The sequence below is a fragment of the Arachis stenosperma genome, chromosome 9, assembly GCF_014773155.1.
Source record: "Arachis stenosperma cultivar V10309 chromosome 9, arast.V10309.gnm1.PFL2, whole genome shotgun sequence".
Classification (NCBI taxonomy): domain Eukaryota; kingdom Viridiplantae; phylum Streptophyta; class Magnoliopsida; order Fabales; family Fabaceae; genus Arachis; species Arachis stenosperma.
Window position 1 is genome coordinate 1,566,074 of NC_080385.1, and position 14,008 is coordinate 1,580,081.

Sequence of the window (14,008 nt, forward strand, 5' to 3'; positions counted from 1 at the left end):
AGCCTTCTCTGTGGTTGGACCACTGGTTTGGCATCATCCTCCAACAGGATCTTGTGCATGCATCTAGCTGGGCTAATGCCCTTAAGATCACTTATGGACCACCCAAGAGCTGTCTTGTGCGTCCTTAGCACTTGAATCAGTGCTTCCTCTTCCTGTGGATCTAAGGCAGAGCTTATAATCACTGGAAAGGTGTCGCCCTCTCCTAGAAATGCATATTTCAGAGATGGTGGTAGAGGTTTGAGTTCAGGTTTGGGAGGTTTATCCTCCTCCTGAGGAATTTTCGAAAATTCCTTTACTTCCTCTAGTTCTTCTTGATCAGGTTGAGCATCTTTGAAGATGTCCTCAAGCTCTGATTCTAGGCTTTCAGTCATATTGATCTCTTCTACCAGAGAGTCAATAATGTCAGCGCCCATGCAGTCATCTGGTGTGTCTGGATGCTGCATTGCTTTCACAGCATTCAACTTGAACTCATCCTCATTGACTCTCAGGGTTACTTCCCCTTTTTGTACATCAATGAGAGTTCGTCCAGTTGCTAGGAATGGTCTTCCTAGAATGAGAGTTGCACTTTTGTGCTCCTCCATTTCCAGCACCACAAAGTCAGTGGGAAAGGCAAATGGCCCAACCTTGACAATCATGTCCTCTATTATGCCTGATGGGTGTTTAATGGAGCCATCAGCAAGTTGGAGACATATCCTGGTTGGTTTGACTTCCCCAGCCAACCCAAGCTTTCTGATAGTGGATGCAGGTATTAGATTGATGCTTGCTCCAAGATCACATAAGGCTGTCTTGGTGCAAGCTCCTTCTAATGTGCATGGTATTATAAAGCTTCCAGGATCTTGAAGCTTTTCTGGTAAGCTTTTCAGAATGACTGCACTGCATTCTTCAGTGAGAAACACTTTTTCAGTTTCTCTCCAATCCTTCTTATGACTTAAGATCTCTTTCATGAACTTAGCATAAGAAGGTATTTGCTCAAGTGCCTCTGCAAACGGAATCTTTATTTCAAGAGTCCTTAGATAGTCTGCAAAGCGGGCAAATTGCTTATCCTGTTCCGCCTTGCGGAGTTTCTGAGGATAAGGCATCTTGGCTTGATATTCCTCAACCTTAGATGCTGCAGGTTTATTCCTTACAGAAGTGGTTGAAGAAGCCTTGTTAGAGGGATAATTATCAGCACTCTCAGGTGCCTGATCCTCCTTGGGCGTTTGGACGCCAGGAATGGGTGAAGATTGGGCGTTAAACGCCAACTTCTCCCCCTTTTCTGGCGTTTGAACGCCAGAACTGGGCAAGGAATGGGCGTTTAACGCCAACTTTCCTTCCCTTTCTGGCGTTTGAACGCCAATAGTATTCCTCTCTGGGCTCTTATTGTCCTCAGAGAGATTTTGAACAGTGGTTTGGTTATCCTCTGTCAATTGTTCTTTGGTTGGATTCTTGCTCCTTTGAGCAGTGGTATTCAGTGTTTTTCCACTCCTCAGTTGAACTGCTTGACATTCCTCTGTTATCTGTTTAGATATTTGCTGTTTTGCTTGATTCAACTGCAGTTCTATGTTCTTGTTAGCAACCTTAGTATCATGGAGCATTTCTTTAAATTCTGCTAACTGTTCAGTCATCAGGAGCAATTGTTGATTAAGCTCATTCATCTGTTCTTGAGGATTAGGGTCAGTGACTAATGCCATGCCTTCCTCCTTTGGAACGAACTCATTGCTAGAATATAAGTGTTGGTTTCTAGCAACAGTGTCTATAAGCTCTTGAGCTTCTTCAATTGTCTTCCTCATGTGTATAGATCCACCAGCTGAGTGGTCTAAAGACATCTGAGCTTTTTCTGTGAGCCCATAGTAGAAAATGTCTAACTGTACCCACTCTGAAAACATTTCAGAGGGGCATTTTCTAAGCATACCTCTATACCTCTCCCAGGCATTATAAAGGGATTCATTATCCTCTTGTTTAAAGCCTTGGATGTCCAGCCTTAGCTGTGTCATCCTTTTTGGAGGGTAAAAATGATTCAGGAATTTGTCTGATAACTGTTTTCATGTCTTTATGCTTGCTGTAGGTTGGTTATTCAACCACCTTTTTGCTTGATCTTTTACAGCAAATGGAAACAGTAATAGTCTGTAGACATCCTGATCTACCTCTTTATCATGTACTGTGTCAGCAATTTGTAAGAACTGTGCCAGAAACTCAGTAGGTTCTTCCTGTGGAAGACCGGAATACTGGCAATTTTGCTGCACTATGATAATGAGTTGAGGGTTTAGCTCAAATCTGCTTGCTTTGATGGGAGGTATACAGATGCTACTCCCATATGCAGCTGTAATGGGGTTAGCATATGACCCCAGAGTCCTTCTGGACTGGTTAATTCCACTTAAGTCCATAATGGACAAAAGGGAAATGATAATGATTGCAAAGAGATAAATTTTGTTTTGTTTTTTTTTTTTTTTGAATTAACCGAAAAAAAATAAAAATAAAATAAAAGGAAATTAAAAGAAAAATTCGAAAATCAAAAAGAAATTAAAATCACAGCAAATTGAGAACTGAATCAATTAGTTAATTAAAAAGATTTTGAAAACAGCAATTAAAAAGATATGATTGAAAAAATTTTTATGAAAAAGATTTGATTTTTGAAAAGAGGAAAGAGACAAACACAAAAAGACACCAAACTTAAAATTTTAGAAAATCAAACACCAATTTTTTTTCGAAAATTTTAAAGGAAAAACACAAAGAGGACACCAAACTTAGAACTTTTATGAATCAAAAAGGGACTAAGAACATGCAAAATTCGAAAATCAAAAGAAAAACAAAAGCATGCAATTGACACCAAACTTAAAATATGAAACTAGACTCAACTAAAAGACTCTAAACCAACAAAAAGGAAACAGTCCTAATCTAAGCAACAAGATAAGCCGTCAGTTGTCCAAACTCGAACAATCCCCGGCAACGGCGCCAAAAACTTGGTGCACGAAAATGCAATAACACTTTTGCAATCCCGCACAACTAACCAGCAAGTGCACTGGGTCGTCCAAGTAATACCTTGCGTGAGCAAGGGTCGATCCCACGGAGATTGTCGGCTTGAAGCAAGCTATGGTTATCTTGTAAATCTTAGTCAGGATATCAGAAATTATCAGGATTGATTGTAAAAAGCAAAAGAACATAAAAAGGGTACTTGTTTTGCAGTAATAGGGAATAGGCTGAGGCTTTGGAGATGCTCCATCTTCCGAATCTCTGCTTTCCTACTGTCTTCTTCATCAAACACGCAAGGCTCCTTCCATGGCAAGCTGTATGTAGGGTTTCACCATTGTCAGTGGCTACCTCCCATCCTCTCAGTGAAAATACGTCCCTGATGCTCTGTCACAGCATAGGCTAATCATCTGTCGGTTCTCAATCAGGCCGGAATAGAATCCAGTGATTCTTTTGCGTCTGTCACTAACGCCCCACCTTCAGGAGTTTGAAGCACGTCACAGTCATCCAGTCATTGAATCCTACTCAGAATACCACAGACAAGGTTTAGACCTTCCGGATTCTCTTGAATGCCGCCATCAGTTCTAGCTTATACCACGAAGATTCCGATTAAAGAACCCAAGAGATATCTACTTAATCTAAGATAGAACGGAGGTGGTTGTCAGTCACACGTTCATAGTTTGAGAATATGATGAGTGTCACAGATCATCACATTCATCCGGGTTAAGAGCAAGTGATATCTTAGAATGGAAGCAAGCATGATTGAATAAGAAACAGTAGTAATTGCATTAATCCATCAAGACACAGCAGAGCTCCTCACCCCCAACCATGGGGTTTAGAGGCTCATGCTGTGGAAGGTACACAATGAGACGTCTAAAATGTTATGAGGTCATCAGGTACGGATACAATGTCAAAAGATCCTATAAATAGTAAACTAGTATCCTATGGTTTACAGAAATGAGTAAATGACAGAAAAATCCACTTCCGGGCCCACTTGGTGTGTGCTTGGGCTGAGCAATGAAGAAATTTCGTGTAGAGACCTTTTCTGGAGTTAAACGCCAGCTTTCATGCCAGTTTGGGCATTTAACTCCAAGTTTTATGCCAGTTCCGGCGTTTAACGCCGGAATTTCTGAGGCCGAATTGCTACGCAGGTTTGGGCCATCAAATCTTGGGCAAAGTATGGACTATTATATATTGCTGGAAAGCCCAGGATGTCTACTTTCCAACGCCGTTGAGAGCGCGCCAATTGGGCTTCTGTAGCTCCAGAAAATCCACTTCGAGTGCAGGGAGGTCAGAATCCAACAGCATCTGCAGTCCTTTTCAGTCTCTGGATCAGATTTTTGCTCAGAACCTTCAATTTCAGTCAGAAAATACCTGAAATCACAGAAAAACACACAAGCTCATAGTAAAGTCCAGAAAAGTGAATTTTAACTAAAAACTAATAAAAATATACTAAGAACTCAACTAAAACTACCAAAAACATACTAAAAACAATGCCAAAAAGCGTATAAATTATCCGCTCATCAGTGGTCAATATTAATAATAGCGGATATGGGTTAATTGGTGATTTGGCAATTTGATTATGCATGTGTTTTGACTTCTGGTGGCTCTCATCCAATTTTTTATTTTATTTTCACTCTTCTATTTTCTCTTTTGATTTGTTTTATTAATTCTATTTCTCCTATGATACTATAATATTCGTTTGTTTTCTTTTTAACTTACTTTCAGATTTGGTGAATAAAAAGTCTCCTATTCCTTTGCTCTCAAATGAAAACCCAAGACGTGGACGTGAAAACATAATTCAAACACCAATATTGGTAACAACTAATTCAGGAAAAAACACTGATAGTATAAAAAATCATGATGATCATCGTGGTAATAATCAGTGTTCTTCGAGTTTTCAGTCAACTATTGTACCAGCTTTTGAATATTTATCAAACAGGTACATGTGAAAATTATATAACATTAACTATTTCAATATTTCTTTGCTATTTTCTTATTGGAAAAACTGCTAATGACATTAGGATAGCTATTGGAAAGACAATGATCCAAGCTTCACAGGTTATAAAGTCTGTCACAAAGAGTGGAAATAAATTGTTTAGAGAGTCTCGACATTGCATTAGTGAATCATCAATTCAAGCATGCGGAAATTCTAATATTGATCCTCTTAGAGATTATGAAGGTTGATATCTTTGTTTTTTGCTTTATTTTCGATAAAGTTGGAATTAATTTCTAATCCTATTTATTTCTGCAAAAAAAAAAGTGAGAATTTGAACTTTTGTTATTATATTGATATACGTTTATCTCAATTCAGTGATCGAAGCCGTTGATGATATCAATTATGAGCCAGAAGATATTGAAATATCACATGGGTACCATGGTCTAAACCCAATAGATGAAGAAGGTATTGATGTATTCTCTTTTTTATTTTAAAATCTCTTGAATTCTGGACAACAATTAACTGATGTTATAAATTCTTTAGATACATTGGATCTTGGAGATCCCATATACCAATGTATACACTGTCAGGCCTTGATGTGGCTAGATGAATGCTTGGAAAAGTCAAGACGTAGCTCCAATCCTATATTTTCTTTATGTTGTATGGAAGGAAAGGTTGAATTGCCTTTCTTGAAGCATCCACCTCAAACGTTGCAAGAGTTACATAGTGGAACGGACAAAAAAAGCATATACTTTCTTAAAAACATAAGGGCTTTCAACGGAATGTTTGCATTCACTTCTATGGCAGGAAGAGTTGACCATTCGATAAACAAAGGTGGTGCACCTCCTATCTTTCGCATTGGAGGTCAAAATTATCACCGTATTGGCAGTTTACTACCACCGGAAAGTGAGAAACCAAAATTTGCCCAACTATACATTTATGATACTGATAATGAGATTACAAACCGCATGGAATCATTTAGGTAATTGTTCGACTCACGCGTGTAATTCTTCTGTTTCCTAATTTTATCTAAAATGCTTATTATAGTAATATAATATAATGAGGAGTTAAATTCTCATGCGATCTTCTCGAAGCTTGACAAATGAGTTAAAGTTCTCATATATTGTTTATTCATTAACAGGTCAAACACCAGTGCAGAATTGATGGAAACTGAAATTGTTTCGTCCTTGAAAGTCATGATGGATGAAAATAATGTCCTAGCAAAGGTATTTCGTTCAGCACGGGATAGATACCAATTTGATGGGTCTGCTGATGTTAAGTTACGATTAATAACCAGAAGAAATACTGATGCAAGGACATATAATTTGCCAACGGCATCTGAAGTTGTTGCACTGATAGTTGGAGATATTGACGAGAGCGGAGTTAATAGGGATATAATAATTGAGACAAAATCAAGAGTCTTGCAGAGGATAGAAGTATCACATCCAATGTACCTTGCTCTTCAATATCCTTTGTTGTTTCCATACGGTGAGGATGGTTACAGATTACATATAGCTACTTCTTCTCGACCAAATGTCAGGAGAACTCAGAAAAGATCAACAATAAGCATGAGAGACTTCTTTGCATACAGACTTCAGAGAAGGACTAACGAGTCTCAGGTCCTTTTGCGGTCAAGAAGATTACTGCAATAATTCATAGTAGATGTCTACACTATGGTTGAGTTAGAACGGCTTTTATACTTACGATTGAAACAACCAAACTTGAGGCTAGGCAAGTTCAAGCAATTGCATGAGTGTATGGTTCGTGGTGAAACTAATGCCATTAACACTGGACAAAGAATTATTCTCCCAAAGAGTTTTACTGGTGGTCCAAGGTACATGTTCAACAATTGCAAAGATGCTTTTGCAATATATAAATATGCTGGATATCCAAGTTACTTTATCACTATGACATGTAATCCAGAATGGAATGAGATAAAAAGAGAGGTAACACCCCAAGGACTCCATGCAGAGGATAGACCAGACATCTTATGTAGAATATTCAAGTTGAAGGTTGATAAATTAATTAAGGAATTGAAGAGATGAACATTCTTTGGAAAGATTATTGGATTTAAGTATAACTAATCTTCCTACGACTTTTTATTTACTCTATCTATATTATCTATAGTTAATATTTTTAAATTTGCAGATTGTCTAACCATAGAGTTTCAGAAGAGAGGTCTACCTCATGCCCATCTTCTTTTATTCATGCATCCGGAATCAAAACCACGAACTGTTGATGACATAGACAAGGTTATTAAGACAGAGATTCCAGATAAGAGGGAAAATCCAAAATTGTATGCTGCTGTTGAGAAATATATGGTTCATGGTCCATGCGGTCATTTAAATAGAAAGAGCCAATGCATGATCAATGGTAAATGCTCAAAGTTTTTTCCCAAGGCATTTCGAGATAGGACAATTATTGACGAAGCAGGCTTTCCAAGATATCAAAGAAGAGATGATGGGCGAACTGTATCAAAGAAAAATATAGAGGTTGACAATTCATTCATAGTTCCATACAATCCCGGCCTTCTTCTAAAATTTGGATGTCACATCAATGTTGAGTATACTTGCCAAACTTCAGCAATCAAATATCTGTTTAAGTATCTTCACAAGGGTAATGACATGGTGACAGCTGCATTTTATCAAAGCAATGAATCTCAGGTAGATGAAATACGTAATTATTATGATTGTAGATATATATCAGCATGTGAAGCTGCATGGAGATTGTTTGGTTATCCTATTCAAATGAAGGAACCAGCAGTAATAAGATTGCCATTTCATCTTCCTGATGATATGCCAATTGTCTACAAAGATACCGATACAATTCAGTCAGTTATTGAGACTTCTTTTTTCAAGGAATCTATGTTGATTGGATGGTTCAAAGCAAATGAAGTCCATAATGATGCCAAAAATCTGACTTATTCTGAGTTTCCAACAAAATTTGTTTGGAATGGAGAGCATCATACGTGGACTCATAGAAAGCAAGGCTATGCCATAGGAAGGATATCTCATATACCACCAATGAATAAGGAAGATTACTATCTAAGGCTACTTTTGAACATTCAAAAGGGATGCACGAGTTTCAGTGATCTAAGAACAGTTGATGGTGTCGTTTATGACTCCTTCAAAGATGTATGCTATGCTTTAGGACTGTTGCAGGATGACAGAGAATTCATTGATGCAATCTCTGAAGCAGGAACATGACACTCTGCAACTTTTTTAAGGAGACTTTTTGTTGTTTTATTAACATCAAATAACATGAGTAGGCCAGATTTTGTTTGGCAAAAGACTTGGAACTTTCTCTCCAATGACGTACTATATGAACAGAGAAGATTACTGCAAATGGAAGGTAACTATAGTCTATTATAATTTTTTTTCCCTGTTAGTATTCAATTTATCATATAATTATAACAAAAGTATTGGATAAGAAATTTTTAGAGTTATTTTCTTTAACAGAATGCTTTTTTTTGGGAATAAAATTATCATACATATCGCAAATTGTTTATTGGTGATCACTTTAACTTTTTCTCTTTCTCTGATAATATTTAGGAAATATAACAAAACATTACTTAAAAATTGGATTATATATATATATATATATATATATATATATATATATAAATTAATTTCGTACTTGCTTTACTTCCTCCTCTTAATACAAATTTTGATTCATTGCTGTAAACCATATCTACTTAATCTAAGAAACCGTAACTAAATCCACATACTTCCAATACTTGCATTTGCATCGGTTATTTGTGTGTCTTTTTTATTTTATGTTATAATGATTTTGATATTCATGTTAATCACAATAATATTTTTTAAAAGGATATGTTACTAATGAAGCATTTTTTAAATAGAAAACAAGGAGTGTTATTTATCATTCAATAGTGCATTTCAAACATTTTTTATCAGAGATTAATTTAATAATTTTTCAAGTAATTGTGTTATTTTAAATTGAAAAAATACAGATTTGATCATGTCAGAAGTCCAAATAAAAGATATTGCACTTGCAAAAATTGAGGATTTGCTCAAGTCAAATGGCAGGTCATTGAAAGAATATTGTGGAATGCCATATCCTTCAGAAAATTTGGTGTCCAGCTTAGAAGACAGAATTATAATGGAAAAGTTGAACTTTGACGTTAATGCTCTTGCGAATAAACTAGGTGGGTATTTAGAAAGGCTAACTAATGAGCAAAAATTTGCATACGATCAAATAATTGGTGCTGTTAGCGGTAATATGGGTGGACTTTTCTTCTTATACGGTCAAGGTGGTTGTGGCAAAACGTTCTTATGGTCAACTATATCATGCTCAATTAGGTCTAAAAGAGGTATCGTTTTAAATGTTGCTTCGAGTGGGATTGCTGCACTTTTGTTGCCTAATGGAAGAACTGCACATTCAAGGTTTAAAATTCCTTTGGCCATAAATGAGGATTCTTTGTGTAGCATTAAACAAGGAAGTCCTCTTGCAAGGTTAATATCCAAGGCCAAATTAATCATATGGGATGAAGCTCCAATGATAAGTAAGTATTGTTACGAAGCTTTAGACAAATGCCTCAGAGACATCTTAAAGTGCTCAAATTCGTATAATGCTCATTTGCCATTTAGAGGTAAAGTTGTTGTTCTCGGAGGAGATTTTAGACAAATTTTACCTGTGATTCATAGAGGCTCAAGGCAAGATATAATTCAGTCTTCTATTAATTCTTCATATTTGTGGCATAACTGTAAGGTTTTGAAGCTTACAAAAATCATGAGATTGTCACTAGATGAAAACAACAACATACAAGAACACATAAATTTTGCAGAATGGCTACTCAAAATTGGTGATGGTTTGGCTGGTGATACAACAGATGGTGAATCGATCGTTCATATACCATCTGACATTTTGATTAAGAACTCTGAGACAGCTTTGGATGACCTCGTTGATTTCGTGTATCCAGATATGTTATCCAATTTATCCGTTGAAAATTATTTCAAGGATAGAGCAATTATTGCACCAACTTTGGATTGTGTCAGTGATGTCAACAACAAGATGACTGTAGGATTACCTGGACATGAAAGAGTCTACTTAAGTTCAGACTCTGTGTGTGCTGAAGAGGGAAATATGAAATTTGAGTTAGATGCTTTCTCGCCGGAGATTCTAAATGGAATAAATTGTTCAGGTCTACCACCACACAAGTTGGTTCTAAAGGTTGGCGCTCCTGTTATGTTGCTGCAGAATATAGACCAAACTAATGGTTTGTGCAATGGAACGAGGATGCAAGTTAGAAGAATGGGAAATCATGTGATAGAATGCAAGACTTTAACTGGTAACAAAGCTGGAAGTATTGTTCTTATCCCAAGACTGAATCTAATTCCAAATAATGAAACATTGCCGGTCAGGTTTCAAAGAAGACAATTCCCAATTATTATGTCATTTGCAATGACAATAAATAAGTCTCAGGGACAAACTCTATCGAAAGTTGGAATTTACCTTCCAAGGCCAGTTTTCACCCATGGTCAATTGTATGTTGCGTTATCAAGGGTAACGAGTAAAGATGGTCTGCGAGTGCTGTTGCAAGATCATGGACACTTGGAAGATAACTGCACGATGAATGTGGTATATAGAGAAGTTTTTGAGAGCCTATAATAAAAAGGTAATAACAAAATGTCTTACTAAATCTATTTATTTATTAAACTTTATTACTATCACTAAAAAAAAATTAGAAATTCTAGGAACTAATAGATGAATTTTTATTGTATATTAATAGTTTGAGAATATTAAAATTATCCTAAAAATTCGTATAATTTTATTCTCTTGACAAACAATTTTATAATTACGTTAATCATATAATTTTATATACAAACATTGATACAGTGTTGTTTTATGTATATATTTTGCAGGTATCAAAGGATAGCATTGAATTGTTATTCATTAGGTTTAAAATATTTATTGTTTATTACAAAACTTTCTGCATTAGGATTCCCTATTAATTTGTTCTTCATTTTGAGCTGATTTTGATATTTTCTTATTTCACAATAAACTAACATATAAAATTTTGTTGGTAGATTTAAGTATTACTAGATTATTTATGGTCATATTGAGTATATATGCCTGATTTATTGAAAAAAGTAGATTAAATAACTATTTTATAGTTAATACAATTAACACTATATTAAAAAAAGAAAAACAATACATACAAGTTATTTTTTTATTAATTAAATTATTATAATTAAAATGAAATTTAACATAACAACTTAAAATTATAATTTCAATCTTATCACGTGCATGGCACGGGTGATTAAACTTGTTATGATTATATTTTGAGCCTTTGAGAGCTTGCATTTCAAAAAGAAGCTACCAAAAGGAGAAATAGAAAACCACAATCATATATAGTGAGAATATTTGCACAAAGCCATGGTGAGTAGTAGGATGGAGGAGTGTTTATGGATTGGATCCTATCGAATTTAATTAGATTCAGATTCGATCTTAAAAGATATTATTAGATTTATTTTAATTCGATCTAAAAGTGATTCGAAATAGATCGGATTAAATCGAGTCGATTCAATATAAAATTATTATATACAAAATTGTAAATTTTATATATTAAATTAATAAAATTTTACTTTTAAAAATCAAGTTTAACAAATGTTACATCATATCATATTTATTCAAAAATAAAATATTTAAAAAACAATATCATATAATATAAAAAAATATTAATTAAAATATAAAAATGTAATATAATATTATTAATTTAATTCTAAAATATTTTTAATTATAAAAAAAGAAAACAAACTATTTTATAAATCGAATTAGATGATTGAAATATAATCCAAACTTAACTTTAAAAGTAGTCCGGACAGAAATAATAAACTCGAATCCTACAAAAATATATTTTGGGTCGGACCATAATTCGAACCGGGCCGAATCTTAAACATTCTTAGAGAGCAGTGATATTATTATTGATTTTTTTCTTTAGACTAAAGATTGATTTTTGCTTTCTGGTTTTCATTTTTAGAAGAAAGATATTATATGTTTTTAAAATTCTTATTGTTGTCATCATATTCTGTTTTACTTGTCACCACAAAAAATATTCTGTTTTAGTTGATGTGAAATATTTCTGCCTAAGAAAAATTCCAAATCATTATTCGACCTTTCACTCGATCAGAATTTTTTTTTTCTGAAATACACTTTCAACATACCCAAAGGACATATAAAATATCAACAACAAAAAAGGAGCATATAAAAATTATTCTTTATATTTGTTACGTACTATAATTATGATGCCATAACATAAATGCCGAAATAGTTGAGCACATCTCAAAATAAAATAACACCATAAAAAACTATAGATAAAAATTAAACTCAATTATTATCAATGGGGTCACTTCATATATTCCTCCATTTGCAAGAAAGATTCATGTGGGATCATGATATAATGGGTTCAATATGATTATGCAACGATTTCTTTTTATAAAATATATTGTTTATCTTCAATGTTTTTAAAATTTTTAAAATTAATTTTAGAGGTAAATCACTCAAATAAAACATTTGAATTTTAAGTTTATCGAAATACAATTTTTGTATATTACATACAAAAATATATTTTTTCACAAAACTATATAAATCGCGAGAGGAGTCCCATAGATTCTAAATGAACATAAACCACTATACTCTTCTAACGGTTTATGTTGAAACGCGAAATGACCAGAAATCGTAGTAGGGATAGTGCGGTTTCTGTGTAAATAGCAAATATACATAATCTGCGACAGGAGTCCAGCGGTTTATGCTCACACCAAATTCGCCTATATATACCAACCAAGAGGGAGTAGTGTGACGGTAGAGAGTCATTTTTACATCTTCACAAATGGATAGTGAGAAGAGTTTTTTGGTTCTAGTCCACTGCTCTAGTAAAAAAATAAATAAATAAATAAAAGGCACGATGTTAAGTTCACTGATAAAGAACCGGTGAGTGTTTTTATCCATTCCAACAAATACTTTGTCAAAACTAAAGACGAGCATATTGCAAAAGGCAGGGTTGTGTGGGGCCAAGTGGGTGAAGAAGGTGTTCTACAAGATTCGGAATGCGGTTGTGTCAACTGGTGTGCAGTATGAAACATTTGTGATAGGGTCAGACGAAGACATGCATGTTTTGTTTCATTGTCGACGCAGTTTTTTGGAAGTGAGAATACACGAGTTGTATGCTAAGTTGGAAGATGGTGTCGACAGTTCCGAGGCATCAACGCCAAATCCTCAGTCGATGACAGTGGGGGTGCTTCTACTTCGATGCCTGTCATTGCACCTGATTGTCTGTTGGCTGAACTCCATCTGTTCCAACAGGGTTAGCTAGGTCACTTGGTTTGATTCCTGGTCTTTCAGGTGATGGTGAGCCGGATCATGTTGAAAATGCGATGCGAGAGAATGATTCGAATGATGAGTCAAATCACATATTAGGGGACACTGAGGAGGATACTCTTAGAAACCCACCAGCACGTCAGGGGCCATCCAGTTCTGGGTCCACCAACAACTGCCACATTTCTTGACGTTGAACTTGGAAGCAGTCAGCCAACAACCGGACATAGTAAAGCATAAATCGCTGGACTTCTGTCGCAATTTATACATATTTGCTATTTACACAGAAACTGCGAGACTCCTACCACCATTTCTGGCCATTTCGCATCTCAATGTAAAACACTGGAGGGGTATAGCGATTTACGTTCATTCAGAATCCATGGAACCCTTCTCGTGGTTTACATACTTTAGTGAAAAATTGCATTTCCATATGCAATATGCAAAAAATGTATTTCGATAAATTTAAAGTCTAAATATTTTATTTTGATGATTTGTCCTAATTTTAATGTTTAATTTGATTTAATTTTATCTGTAACTTTTAAATTTAGTTTCAATTTTATTCTTAATATTTATTTTTATAATCAACTTAACTATTAAATTTATATCATGATATTTTTTTTAAACAAATTAAATTAATATAAAAATATCATAAATAATTATATCTTTAATATCTTATTAATATAACAGTCTTTTAAGTTAAATTATGAATATAGAATAATTTATACTCTAATAGTAAGATAATAAATCTTTTATAAAATCACCTATATTTAACCATAATTATTTAAAAAA

At 34.6% G+C, this 14,008-nt stretch overlaps 2 protein-coding genes across 2 annotated transcripts; both read left to right on the plus strand.

Moving 5' to 3' along the window:
- Positions 1 to 6,558: 6,558 nt before the first annotated feature.
- LOC130948304 (uncharacterized) lies at positions 6,559 to 8,091 on the plus strand. Its single transcript, XM_057877023.1, has 2 exons — positions 6,559 to 6,799; positions 7,034 to 8,091. Exons 1-2 carry the CDS (start codon positions 6,559 to 6,561, stop codon positions 8,089 to 8,091), a joined length of 1,299 nt encoding a protein of 432 aa, XP_057733006.1.
- Positions 8,092 to 8,145: 54 nt separating this feature from the next.
- LOC130948306 (uncharacterized) lies at positions 8,146 to 13,410 on the plus strand. The gene is made up of 4 exons (XM_057877024.1): positions 8,146 to 8,236; positions 8,856 to 10,483; positions 12,882 to 13,095; positions 13,208 to 13,410. Exons 1-4 carry the CDS (start codon positions 8,146 to 8,148, stop codon positions 13,408 to 13,410), a joined length of 2,136 nt encoding a protein of 711 aa, XP_057733007.1.
- The last annotated feature ends 598 nt before the right edge of the window (positions 13,411 to 14,008 follow it).